The following is a 14375-nucleotide window of genomic DNA, read 5'->3' on the forward strand; positions in this document are numbered from 1 at the left end:
AGGAGTAGCCTAGTCCAGGAAGAAAACTAGTATAGATGAGTGTCTACAAGTGAAAAACGAGGAGACGTTTCTCCAAGCTATGAAGGGCTGCTGGGGTGCAGTGTGGTCTGCATTTGAGAGTTAGATCGTGCAGAGCCAGAAACAGAAGTGACTCCGCTTCTCCAGGGACTTGGAGTGGTGCCAGAGCTTACCCCTGGTACAGACAACGGTTTTGCTGTGATACTCTAGAGAAGACCAAATTCTATGGGAGGTGAAATGTGCTACTCCTTTGGGTGGTGACAGAAGAATAATGGCTAAAAAGAGTAGCTAATATGTATTAAACTGTTCCTTTTATGAGATATGATATAGGAATTCTCATAACTTCTTAAGTTAAACACTGTTCTCAACCCCACGGTGCAGATGAGCAACAAGTGGGGTACTGGCGCTGGTTCTAACTGTTTAGTCAGAACTGACTGTTGAATTATCATGATTTTTGTTAGCCAGTTGACATATGTTGCTAGCTTAAGATCAGCCCTGGTGGAAATACTTGTAATGTGGAGATTGGTAAATGCTACCAACCAGAGCCTTTACCCCAGAGAACAAGTATGTTCAATACTTAGCAGCAGAGCACTGAATCAGGCGTAGAGAGGTTCAGCAGCTTGCCAAGGTTACACAGCTTAGAGCAACCGGCAGATCCCAGGCCAGTTTCATTACTCTAAAGCCCACACTCTTACCACTAGATACTCTTCTGTATTGAGGCATAAGACTGCTTCCCTGACTTCATTTCCAAAGAAAAACCATATTGCTCAAGAAAGACTCTCAGATTAAGGATGTGGACTTTGCAGAACTTTTCTTGAGGGCCTAGAATTCAAGCATTTGGCATTTCCATAACTCAACATGGGTTGGAGGTGGGTGTGGGGAGGGCATGACCCTACTGCTCTGGCAACAGGCTGCTGAGATGCACGTTTTATTTATTTCTTCATTTATTTAAAGATTTTATTTATTTATTTGACAGAGAGAGAGAGACAGCGAGACAGGGGAACATAAGCAGGGGGAGGGGAAGAGGGAAAAGCAGGCTCTCCGCTGATGATGCGATGTGGGACTCAATCCCAGGACCCTGGGACCACGACCTGAATCAAAAACAGACACTTAATGACTGAGCCACCCAGGGGCCCCAGCACATTTTATATAAATAAATAAATGTGTATATTTCCTCCCATTTCCTCAACGAATTTCATAAAGGAGAATAATCGAGTCCTCATTCAAAGGATGGGAATGACTCTTATAAAGCAAATTGTGTATGAGCTATTTGTGTGGAATGTTCTAAATCATGAAGAAATAAAAATCATTTGCTTTGAGAAGGTCAAGCAGAAGGCTGTTAGAGGGATCATTCCCCTGATTTTGAAGAAGGGCTCCGAATCCTATAACCTCTTTCTCAAATCTCTTGAAAAGTAGAACTATCCTGTTTCAGGATTTGATTGGACAAAGCAAGTGTCAACTTTCTTTTTTTAAAATTTTATTTTATTTCTTTTCCGTGTTCCAGAAGTCATTGTTTATGCACCACACCCAGTGCTTCATGCAATATGTGCCCTCCATAATACCTACCACAAGGCTCACCCAACTCTCCACTCCCCTTCCCTCCAAAACCCTGTTTGTTTTTCAAGAATCTACAATCTCTCATTGTTTGTCTCCTCCTTCAATCCCCCCCAACTCACTTCTCCTCTCCATCTCCCAATGTCCTCCGTGTTATTCCTTATGCTCCACAAGTATATTAAACCATATGATAATTGACTCTCTCTGCTTGACTTATTCCACTCAGCATAATGTCTTCCAGTCCCATCCATGTTGATACAAGAGTTGGGTATTCATCCTTTTTGATGGAGGCATAATACTCCATTGTATGTATGGGCCATATCTTCTTTATCCATTCGTCCGTTGAAGGGCATCTTGGTTCTTTCCACAGTTTAGCGACCATGGCCATTGCTGCTATAAACATTGGGGTACAGATGGCCCTTCTTTTCAGCAAGTATCAGCTTTCTTATATCTGTTCTACAAATAGAATAAACTATGAAGAAAGCCCATACTCCCAATGAGAGAACCTTTTTTCCCCTCTCTCTTTATGTCATTAGGTAGCTTTTGGTTCCACAGAGGAAAAACTCAGATACTCTCAACAAAAACTACTAGATTACTTGTCATTGAAGTCAAATAAGTCACTCCATGGTCAGGGATTAAAGATTTAGTACAGTCTCATTTCAAAATCAAACTGGATAGGGGCGCCTGGGTGGCTCAGTGGTTTAAAGCCTCTGCCTTCGGCCCAGGTCATGGTCTCAGGGTCCTGGGATCGAGCCCCACATCAGGCTCTCTGCTCAGCGGGGAACCTGCTTCCTCCTCTCTCTCTGCCTGCCTCTGCCTACTTGTGATCTCTATCTGTCAAATAAATAAATAAATAAAATCTTTAAAAACAAAAACAAAAACAAAAACAAACTGGATAATGAAGGCATTCAAGAAGTTAACACGGTCATGGTTCTTGACATTCCTTAGTCCAGTGAGGAATTACTATTTTTAGTAATATTATCAATAAGTAATAGCTTTTATTTTGTTTCATGATAGATTTTAATCAAGGTTAAGGGTTGATCTGGGGAAAGTTACCCTTAACCATCCCTCTCAGCCAAATCCCTACTATTCTCACACACTTTCCTTAGCCCTAACACAGGCTCCTCCCATTCCCGTTTGGCTGAGACAAAGATCCTGTGGTGGGAAGGAGGAAACAGAAGGCAAAAAGGGAAGAGTAAATATTTGGAATCCATTGGGCTGGCTCCTACTGGGGAAGGAACGTCAGGTCACCAATGGAAGATCCTCCACATAACTCCCTCTTCAACCTCGTGAACTCTAAGTTCTGGGGAGACACAGAATTGGGTCCTCTAACCTCACCTCTTCTCTTACTGGGCTTTTTCAGCAAATATCAGAAGAAGACTTAGATGATTTGACTTACAATTTAAAGGATTTATACCATATCCCATCTTTTTTGAACTTCTATCCCCTGAGTGAAGATATTGACATTATTTTTAATTCGAAAAGCACCTTTACAGAAGGTGTTCTATGGAAGAAGGACCATCACCATTACCGAGTGGAGCAGCTGACCCCAAATGGTCTGCTAGACACTCTTCAGAGCCCCTGCATATTCAAAGGGGAGTCAGGCAAATGGAAGTCCACTCTGCTACAGCAAATCGACACACTCTGGGCCTCTGGAAAGTGTGGGGCTCTGATCAAGTTCAAATTAATCTTCTTCTTCCAGCTGAGCAGGGCTCAAGGTGGGATCTTTGCAACTATGTGGGATCAACTCGTGCATATACCTGACGTAATCAGGAAGCCGACTTTCCTGGCCATGCTGCTGACACTACAGCAGAGTTCTTTTTCTCCTTGGCGGCTACAATGAATTCAGGGCCCAGAACTTCCCAGAGACTGAAATCCTCATAAAGGAAAACCACTGCCTCCAGAATATGGGTGTTGTTGCCCCCCCACCACGGAGTGCCTGAGGTACATCAGGCAGTTTGGTGCCCTGAGTGCTGAGGGGGTTATGACGGAGGACAGTGCCTAGACTCTCATCTGGAAAGTGCTGACAAAGGAGCATGCTGAAGGTTTGTTGCTCCAAATTCAGAAATCCAGGTGCTTGAGGAGTCTGATGAAGACCCCTCACTTTGTGGTCATCACTTGTGTCATCCAGATGGGGGAAAATGAGTTCCACTCTAACACACAAACAACACTGATCCTTACCTTCTATGATCTGCTGATATACGAAAACCAGCACAAACTTAGAGAGGGGGCTGCAGGTGACTTCACTCAGAGTCTGGAGTACTGTGGAGACCACGTTTTGGGGGGGGCGTGTTTTCCCACAGGTTTGATTTCCAACTGGAAGACGTGTCCAGTGTGAATGAGGAAACCCTACCAACAACTGGACTCCCCTGTAAATACACAGCTCAATGGTTCAAGCCCAAGTATAAATTCTTTCATGACTCATCCCAGGAGTACCTAGCAGGATGCAGGGTCGGCAATTCACTGAAGTCTCAAGAACCAGAGGAGGTGACCAAGGGAAATGTCACTTGCGGAAAATGGTTTTCGTTTCAGACTTTACATCCAAGTATAGCAACCTGCTTCCGTATACCTGGATCAGCTACCGAAGCCACTGGGACTGTTTTGAAAGACTGTAGGAGTGTATCAAGATGGCAGCCTCCTCGGGCCTCGGGTTCTCCAACACTAAGAAGCCTCTCTGGAGGCAAGAATCTATGCAAATGTGAAAAACACCACCATGCAAGAAACTCTGAAAGCCATAAACATCAATTCCTTTACAGAGTGTGGCATTAATTGATTCTATGAGCATATATACAAATCAGACCTGACTAAAGAATTTGAAGCTTCCTTTTGTGGTAAAAGCTTATATATCAACTCAGAGAATATCCCTGATTATTTATTTGACTTCTTTGAACACTTGTTTAATTGGGTCAGTCCTCTGGACTTCATTAGACTTAACTTCTATGGAGAAGCTCTGGTCTCATGGGACAAGATCACAGGAGACACAAGCGGGCGTGGAGGAGAGTCCTCAGAAACCTACATTCCCAGCCATGTCTTTGTTCTGCAACTGAAAGCAAGAATTTAAGACTCTGGAGGTCACACTCCAGGATTTCAGCAAGTTGAATAAGCAAGAAATCAGATACCTGGGAAAGATATTCAGCTCTGCTAGCATAGATTGTATGCTTACAATCTAAGCCTCAGATTGTGCATGAAGAGGTATGCTGGTGTGGCTCGAAGCTTTAGTTCTGTCCTCGGCACCCATGAGAATAATTTTTGTCACCATGGAAGCCAGTGCCCTCACCATAGAAGAGGAGCAGCACATCACACCCGTGACAAACCTGAAAACTCTACGGCTGCCAGGTATTGTAAACATCAGCAGTTTAAGCTATAATCAAGCCCATTGGGGTGCCATGGAAATATTAGGTATCATATAGTTTTGCTTTAAATGTCCTAAAATGTCTATACTGCCTAGAGCAATCTATACTTTTAATGCCATTCCAATCAAAATTCCACCGGTATTTTTCAAAGAGCAGGAGCAAATAATCCTAAAATTTGTATGGAATCAAAAAAGACCCTGAGTCGCTAAGGAAATGTTGAAAAACAAAAATAAAGCTGTGGGCATCACGTTACCTGATTTCAAGCTTTACTACAAAGCTGCGATCACCAAGACAGTATGGTACTGGCATAAAAACAGACACTTAGACCAGTGGAACAGAGTAGAGAGCCCAGATATGGGCCCTCAACTCTATGGGCAAATAATCTTCAACAAAACAGGAAAAAATATACAGTGGAAAAAAGACAGTCTCTTCAATAAATGGTGCTGGGAAAACTGGACAGCTATATGTAGAAGAATGAAACTCGACCATTCTCTTACACCATACACAAAGATAAACTCAAAATGGATAAAAGACCTCAATATGAGATAGGAATCCATCAGAATCCTAGAGGAGAACATAGGCAGTAACCTCTTCGATATCAGCCACAACAACTTCTTTCAAGATAGGTCTCCAAAGGCAAAGGAAACAAAAGCAAAGATGAACTTTTGGGACTTCATCAAGATCAAAAGCTTCTGCACAGCAAAAGAAACAGTCAACAAAACAAAGAGGCAACCCACGGAATGGGAGAAGATATTTGCAAATGACAGTACAGACAAAAGGTTGATATCCAGGATCTATAAAGAACTCCTCAAACTCAACACATACAAAACAGACAATCCTATCAAAAAATGGGCAGAAGATATGAACAGACACTTCTCCAATGAAGACATACAAATGGCTATCGGACACATGAAAAAAACGTTCATCATCACTAGTCATCAGGGACATTCAAATTAAAACTACATTGAGATATCACCTTACACCACTCAGAATGGCCAAAATTAGCAAGACAGGAAACATGTGCTGGAGAGGATGTGGAGAAAGGGGAACTCTCTTACACTGTTGGTGGGAATGCAAGTTGGTGCAGCCACTTTGGAAAACAGTGTGGAGATTCCTTAAGAAATTAAAAATAGAGCTTCCCTATGACCCTGAAATTGCACTACTGGGTATTTACCCCAAAGATACAGATATAGTGAAAAGAAGGACCATCTGTACCCCAGTGTTTATAGCAGCAACGGCCACAGTCGCCAAACTATGGAAAGAGCCAAAATGCCCTTCAACAGATGAATGGATAAGGAAGATGTGGTCCATATACACTATGGAGTATTATGCCTCCATCAGAAAGGATGAATACCCAACTTTTGTAGCAACATGGACGGGACTGGAAGAGATTATGCTGAGTGAAATAAGTCAAGCAGAGAGAGTCAATTATCATATGGTTTCACTTATGAGCATAACAAATAACACAGAGGACATGGGGAGATGGAGAGGAGAAGAGAGTTGGGGTAAATTGGAAGCGGAGGTGAACCATGAGAGACTATGGACTCTGAAAAACAATCTGAGGGTTTTGAAGGGGCGAGGGGTGGGAGGTTGGGGGAACCAAGCGGTGGGTATTAGAGAGGGCACAGATTGCATGGAGCCATGGGTGTGGTGCAAAAACAATGAATACTGTTACGCTGAAAAGAAATAAAAAATTTTTTAAAATGTCCTAATAGTTTCAACCACATGTCAGGACTTGGAAGGGAGGGGGGAGGACTGAGAGAGCTGTCCATAGTGGGGGGAAGCTGTCATACTGGGAAGCACCAGGGATGATTCCAAGAGCTGAAGCTATAGTTTGACAGAATGGCAATATAGTTTGTATGGTTGTGTGTGTGTGTGTGTGTGTGTGTGTGCGCGCGCGCGCTGTGGTAGGTTCAGCTTGTCTTCACTGACCTCTCCCCTCTTCTCAGCATCTCCATTTCTACCCAGCACCCACTGCCTCCTTGCCAAATGATACCCTTGCCTGCTTCAAGACTGGGAGGAAATCCAGCCTGTAAACTAATCACCTGCGGAAGCTGGTAGCTAATTGTGTTACTGGCTTCTTGTCCAGGAAGCTGCATAACATACCCAGCCCCACCCCACCCCATGTATCATTCATTTTGAATTAAGATTTTGGAGGGGCGCCTGGGTGGCTCAATGGGTTAAGCCTCTGCCTTCGGCTCAGGTCATGATTTCAGGGTCCTGGGATGGAGCCCCACATCAGGCTCTCTGCTCAATAGGGAGCCTTCTTCCCCCTCTCTCTCTGCCTACCTCTCTGCCTACTTGTGATCTCTCTCTCTCTGTGTCAAATAAATAAGTGAAATCTTTAAAAAAAAAAAAAAAGAAAGAAGATTTTGAGAATAGATTTTGTCTAACATGAAGAACTTTTGGGCCTCAGACACATACATGTGGGGCCAGTCTTCCTGGGTAAAGGGAAGTTTTCCCAAAATTCAAAATGGTATTATAGGTGAATGTCTATCTGCCTTACCTGGGTAGACCAGCTTGACCTAGGTAGATCAGCCCTGCTGCCTAGAACAGGGGCTACTGGTGGTGTGAAACTCTCGGCTGGAAGGAGACTTGCTCTTCTTGACTGTAATCCAAGATAACTTTTCATTTACTAGATTTCCCATCAGGCTCTGCCTCACTTGTCACCCTGTAGAGAAAATTTCATATCATTTAAAAAAAATCTAGACTCTGTTGTACAGATAATTTTTGCAACCTTCTCAATGCAGGAATCCCTTCCATAAGATTCTGCATGGTCACCGGGACTTCGTTAGACTAACTTCTGTGTCAGGAAGCTCGCCTCCTCCTCTTGATGGCTATTCCTTTGTGCTGATCCTGCACACTGGTTGTCTACGTGCTGAATTTGGCCTACACGTTGTACAGAATTGTCTTTTGAATGTTTGCCAATATTTTGTGCTTAATTTTTACAATTTATTTTTTGTGTAACATATTCACATGACCCAGATTATAAAACTGTCTACAATGAAGTCGCCTTCCCTTTCCCATCCCCTGGTCATGATTCTTCTCCCTGGAGTCGGCAGCATTTTGCAACTGGGAGATTGCAGTGTGAAACTACAGGTTACTCATTTCTCTTGATAATTATAGGTCTGGCAACTGCATGCCCACATCTTCACTTGGTAACAATCAGCTAGAGCTTCCCGAGATGTTCCTATGCTCTGTGGACAAGATACATCATCTCCGTGTGGGCACGGCACCCACCTGTTCTACTTCTCGTAATGACATTATCTCCCTGGCCCTCGTTGACATTTGAGTTTGTAACCAGTGCTCATTCCTTCTTATAGCTAAAATCCAGTGCCCTGCTTTCGGCTCAGGTCACAATCGCAGAGTCCTGGAATCAAGCCCCACGTCTGGCTCCCTGCTCATTGAGGAGCCTGCTTCTCCCACTCCCTCTCCCTTTCTCTGCTATTCTGCCTGCTTGTGCTCTCTCTCTCTCTCTCTCTCACTGTGTCAAATAAATTTAAAAAGTTTTAAAATCCAGTGCCCTGTCACTTCTACCCAAGGTTGGTTTCTATTTTTGCCCTCCACATTTCTTCAGAATATTCCTCATTCATCCATTTCTTTGCCGAATAGTGTTGCACTGCATGGAGGTGCCACAGTTTATCTCATCATCGCTGAAAGACATGTAGGTTATTTCCAGATTGGACAATTATAAATCAAGCTCCTATAAATGTTCGTATGCAGGTTTGGGTGTGAAAATAAGTTTTCCCTTTTTTAGAGGAAGAGTATGCATGCCCCAGGTGGTGGTGGGGGCGGGGAGGGGACGGAGAGGCAGAGAGCAAGGGAGAGGGAGACAGAGGATCTTAGGCAGGCTTCACACCCAGCATGGAGCCTCACCCTGAGATCATGACCTAAGATCATAACCTGAGCCAAAATCAGGAGTCAAACGCTTAACCAATGGAGCCATCCAGGCACCCCTGAAAATAAGCTTCCAGTTCACTTAGGTAAATACCTAGGGGTGGGATTGCTAAGCTATGGGACAAGCGTTTATTTAACTTTTTAAGAAACTTCCAAGCTATTTTCCAGTTTGTATCCCTTTACATTTCCAATAGCAATATACGAGAGGTTTTGCTGCTCTGAATTCTCACTAGCACTTAATAACGTTTGTGTTTTTATTTTTGTCATTTTACAATTGCCCTACAAGAAGAAAAAAAAAAAGCAGAAAACACCAAGTGCTGATGAGGGTGTGGAGCAATTGGAATTCTGGTGTTCTGTTATCTCATCATACTTAGCTCATAAAAGTTGAAAACTTATCACGGGCTTGTTTGCCAATTATATACCTCTCTGACAAAGTGTCTGTTTAAGTTTTCACCCGCTTTTTAATTGGGTAATTTATCTTCTTAGTGTTGAGTTTTCTTTATGTATTTTGGATACAGGCCCTCTGTCAGACAAGTGATTTGAAATATTTCCTCCTAATCTGTAGCTAGTCTTTTCATTCTCTTAATGGTGTCTTTCATAGAACAAACATTCTAGATTTAGCTGCAGTCCGTTGTTGCTTGGATGAATCACGCTTTTGGTGTGATTTTCTCAGAACTTTTTGCCCAATCCCAGGTCATGAAGATTTTCTCCTATCTTTTTTTTTTAAAGATTTTATTTATTTATTTGACAGAGAGAGATTACAAGTAGGCAGAGAGGCAGGCAGAGAGAGAGAGAGGAGGAAGTAGGCTCCCTGCTGAGCAGAGAGCCCGATGCGGGGCTCGATCCCAGGACCCTGAGATCATGACCTGAGCCGAAGGCAGCGGCTTAACCCACTGAGCCACCCAGGCGCCCTTCTCCTATCTTTTCTTCTTAAATTTTTATGTTTTATAATTATATTTATGATCCATTAGAGTTAACATTTATGGAAAATATGATGTTTAGATCAAGGTTCATTTTTCTTGCATATGAATATCTAGTTTATTGAAATGACTATACTTTCATGTTTGAATTGCCTTTGTACTTTCATCCAAAATCATCTGGCTGTAATTATGTGGGTGTATTTCTGGACTCTATACTCTTATTGATTGATCATTTGCCAATACCCTTCTCTCCTTTGCTAATATCACATAGTGTTAGTAACTGGTAGTTTTAGAATAAGTCATAAAACTGAGTAGTGTTGTTTCTCCAACTTTGTTTTTTTCCAAATTTGTTCTGTGTATTTTAGTTCCTCTGCCTTTCACATTATTTATAGTATCAAACTCTTTGGGATCTTAGTTGGAATTACACTAAATCTATGGACCAATTTAGGGAGAACTAACGTCTTTATTTTGTTGAATCTTTCAATCTATGAGTATGATTTGTCTTTCATCTAGATTTTCTTTCATTTATCATCATTTTGTAGTTTTCTTTTTTTTAAGATTTTATTTATTTATTTGACAGACAGAGATCACAAGTGGGCATAGAGGCAGAGAGAGAGAGGGGAAGGGAAGCAGGCTCCCTGCTGAGCAGAGAGACCGATGCGGGGCTTAATCCCAGGACCCTGGGATCATGACCTGAGCTGAAGGCAGAGGCTTTAACCCACTGAGCCACCCAGGTGCCCCATTTTGTAGTTTTCGTCATGTTGATCCTGTATATATTTTATCAGATTTATATCTAACTTTTTCATTCTTTTGGAGCTATTGTAAATAGAATTTTTAAAAATTGGTTGCCAATCATTTATTGCTACTACATAGAAATGCAATTGATTTTTGTCTGTTGATCTTATATGCTACACATTTGTCATACTCACTTCATGTCACCCCCCAAAATAGCAGGTTTATTCCTTCCTTTCCGATTTGTATTTATTTTATCTTCTTGCCTTATTGCACTGATTATGACTTGCAAGACAGTGTTGAATAGGAGGGTTGAGAGTGAATATCCTCCTTTGTTCCTGATATTAAGAACAAAGCATTCAGACTTTCACCCTTAAGTATAATGTCAACTGTAGTATTTTTGTAGATGACTTTTATCAGGTTGAGGAAGTTCCCTTCTATTCCTAGGTTGCTGAGAATTCTTATTATGGATGGATGTCAGATGATGTAAAATGTTTTTTCTTCCTCAATATATCTGATCATGCAATTTTTCTTCTTTAGACTGTTAATACAGTGAATTATATGGATTGATCAGCAGATACTGAAACAGCTCTGCATTCCCTGTAAGAAGCCCACTTGGTGGTAGTATAACATTCTTTTTATATATGGCTGGAAACCTTAGTAATATCTTGTTGAGGATTTTTGCTTCTATGTTCATGAGTGATATATTGGTCTGACGTTTTCTTTTTTATTTATTATTATTTTTGAACTTTTCTTTTAATTTATCCTCTGGGTCTGGGTTTTGTGTCATTTAATGACATCATAAAAGGGAAGCTTTCCTTCCATTTGTATTTTCTGGAAGTGATTTTGTAGAATTGGTGTTATTTCTCCTTTGAATGTTTGGTAGGATTTGCAAGTTAAATTATCTGTTTCAACAGATTTCTTTTTTGGAAAATTTTAAGCCATAAATTCAATTTCCTTTAAGCATTGTGTTAGCTATAGATTTTGATATATTTTATTTTTATTTCTATAATTTTCAAAATATTGTCTAGTTTTCCTTAATCCATGCTTATTTAGAAGTCTACTGTTAAATTTACCAGTGTTTGGAGATTGTTATTTTTCTGTTATTATTTTCTAGTCCAATTCCACTGTATTTGGAGAACATGCTTTTAGATAAAGAACACACCCATCTCTGACCTTACTATGGTTTTTCTCATGCTGCTGAGAGAATGACCGGCACATAGGTGACCTTTGTATGATCCAGGAGATGGGAGAGTGAGTTGAAAGAAGAACAACTCTCTTGTATTTTATAACTCAAGGTTTCTACAGAAAGAACATGCAAGATCTCTGTGCAATTGTTCTTTGCTTTCTTTTCAGTCCATTAATCAATGCGTAAATCAAATTAACCTGATGCCCTAATGTATTTCCTTTCCAACTTTTTGCAGCTGAAGTTCTGACAAACCTGAAGAAGATGGGTTTACTTCATACAATGCATTTGTCTGACATTGGGAAGGGAATGGATTACATAGTAAAGTTTCTGTCAACTGAACCCTGTGACCTTGAAGAAATCCAATTAGTTTCCTGCTGCCTGTCACCAAATGCTGTGAAAACCCTAGGTACCGTTGCCTACATTAACTGAATGAGAACAGTGTAAGAGAACATGTGAGGACACAACAGATGTTGGTGAGGATGCGGAGAAAAGGAAACCCTCCTACACTGTCGGTGGGAATGCGAGCTGGTGCAGCCACTCTGGAAGAGTATAGAAGTTCCTCAAAAGTTGAAAATAGGAGCTATCCTATGACTCCTATTTTAGTGCAATTGCACTACTGGGTATTTACCCCAAAGATACAAATGTAGTGATCCAAAGGGGCACCTGCTACCTCAATGTTTATAGCAGTAATGTTCACAATGTCCACTGACATATGAATGGATAAAGAAGATATGGTATGTGTGTGTGTGTGTGTGTGTGTGTGTATGTGTGTGTGTGTGTGTATATATATATATATATATATATAAAATGGAGCCACCAAAAAAAATGAAATCTTCCCATTTGCAATGACATGAATGGAACTAGAGGTAGCTCAGTCTTTAAGCACCTGCTTTCAGCTTGGGTCATGATCTGAGGGTCATGATCTGAGGGTCCTGGAATCGAGCTCCACATTGGTTTCCTTGCAGGGAGCCTTCTTCTCCCTCTCCCTCTGCCTACCTGCCTGCTGCTCCCCGTCTTGTGCTGTCAATAAATAAACAAAACCTTTTTTAAAAAAAATGATCTCACCAATATGTAGAATTTCAGAAACAAGGCAGAGAATCATAGGGGAAGAGAGGAAAAAATGAAACAAGATTAAGCTAGAGAGACAAAGAGTAAGATCGTAGGAAACAAACTGAGGGGTGGTGGAGGGGGGTGGTGGAGGGGTAACTGGGTGATGGACATTGGGGAGGGTATGTGTTGTACTGAGCACTGGGTATTGTCTAAGACTGATGAATCACAGACCTATACACCTGAAACCAATAATATATTATATGTTAATTAATTAAATTTAAATAAATAAATGAAAGAAAAGAAAATACTGTCCTGCCTTCAGGTTTTTAAGCATTGCATCTATCATATTAAAGGAAAAACATTCCCATTACTAGACAAGGTATATTATGTTAGGAATTGCTCTTACTAGCCTTAACTATCTGAAATTCAGCAATGCCTTTCCAATTTTGGGAAATATTTTTAAGGAATGCCTGTTGGGTATTCAAAACATGTAAAGATAAGTGCAACTGTATCTAAATGGGATCATGAATATCTTTTTTTTTTTTAAGATTTTATTTATTTATTTATTTGACAGACAGAGATCACAAGTAGGCAGAGAGGCAGGCAGAGAGAGAGAGGAAGGGAAGCAGGCTCCCCGCTGAGCAGAGAGCCTGATGCGGGGCTCCATCCCAGGACCCTGAGATCATGACCTGAGCTGAAGGCAGAGGCTTAACCCACTGAGCCACCCAGGCGCCCCATGGGATCATGAATATCTTTAAGCAACTGTGAAATTATCCTGGAACAAACAGATCTGTAAATGACAGAAGATTCTACCCGACTCAGGCAGCTGATGGGGGAGGGAGTATCTTCATGCTATCTGTATCAGTCATAGATTTCTATAGAACAGATTAATCAGATAATAATATAAATATTATCTCACAATTTCTGTGGGTGAGGAATGTGGGAGCTAAGGGGTTCTGGCTTAGGCTCTGTCATGAGGTTGCAGTCCAGATGGTAAATGGGACTGCTGGAGGATCTGCTTTCAAGGCAGCTCTTCAATGGGTTGATGGTTTAATGCTGGCTGTCGGTTGAAGGCCTCAGGTTCTCATCCTTGGACCTCCCCCTAGGCTGTTTGAGTGTCCTCACAACATGGCAGCTCGCTTCCCTCAGAGCAAGAGATCTAAGAGAGAACCAGTTGGGGGCTACAATGTCTTTTAGAACCTTGGAGGTTTTAGACAGCCTTGGAGGGTCATTTCTGCTTCATCTATTGGTTACCCAAGTCAGCTCTATCCACTGTGGGGAGTGGTACGATACAGGGGATTATATAGTAGAAGGCAAGCATCATTGGCGCCATCTTGAAGGGTGACTAACATACTCTCTAACAGCCTTGACTTCATTTCCCTCACAGATTGTCTAGAACATATTTGTAGTATACAAACCATGAGACTTAAAATTTTAGCCGATTTTAAGAGTACAGTTCTGTGGTATTAAGTACATTCACATTCTTGAGCAACTACCATCACCGTCCATCTCCAGAACTTTTTCATCTTCCTTGACTGAAACTCTGTACCTGTTAAAAACTAACTCCCCACCAACTTCTCTTTTTAAAACCTTTTCTCTTAGAGATGCACATGTCTCTAAGTGTTAGGCTGCTGAGCCTTATAGTGCTTCCCTAACAGTGCT

General features: G+C 41.5%; 1 protein-coding gene across 1 annotated transcript; it reads left to right on the forward strand.

The window, feature by feature from the left end:
• Nucleotides 1–1179: 1179 nt before the first annotated feature.
• Nucleotides 1180–8217, forward strand: NLRC4 (NLR family CARD domain containing 4). Its single transcript, XM_044262245.1, is given in 15 exon segments — nt 1180–1443; nt 2568–2572; nt 2911–3381; nt 3383–3494; nt 3497–3853; nt 3856–4072; nt 4075–4141; nt 4143–4200; nt 4203–4263; nt 4266–4593; nt 4595–4718; nt 4721–4821; nt 4823–4908; nt 7676–7715; nt 8052–8217. Coding segments are annotated over 15 exon segments (2457 nt in total).
• Nucleotides 8218–14375: the final 6158 nt, after the last annotated feature.

The sequence above is a fragment of the Neovison vison genome, chromosome 8 (genome assembly GCF_020171115.1).
Source record: "Neovison vison isolate M4711 chromosome 8, ASM_NN_V1, whole genome shotgun sequence".
Lineage (NCBI taxonomy): Eukaryota > Metazoa > Chordata > Mammalia > Carnivora > Mustelidae > Neogale > Neogale vison.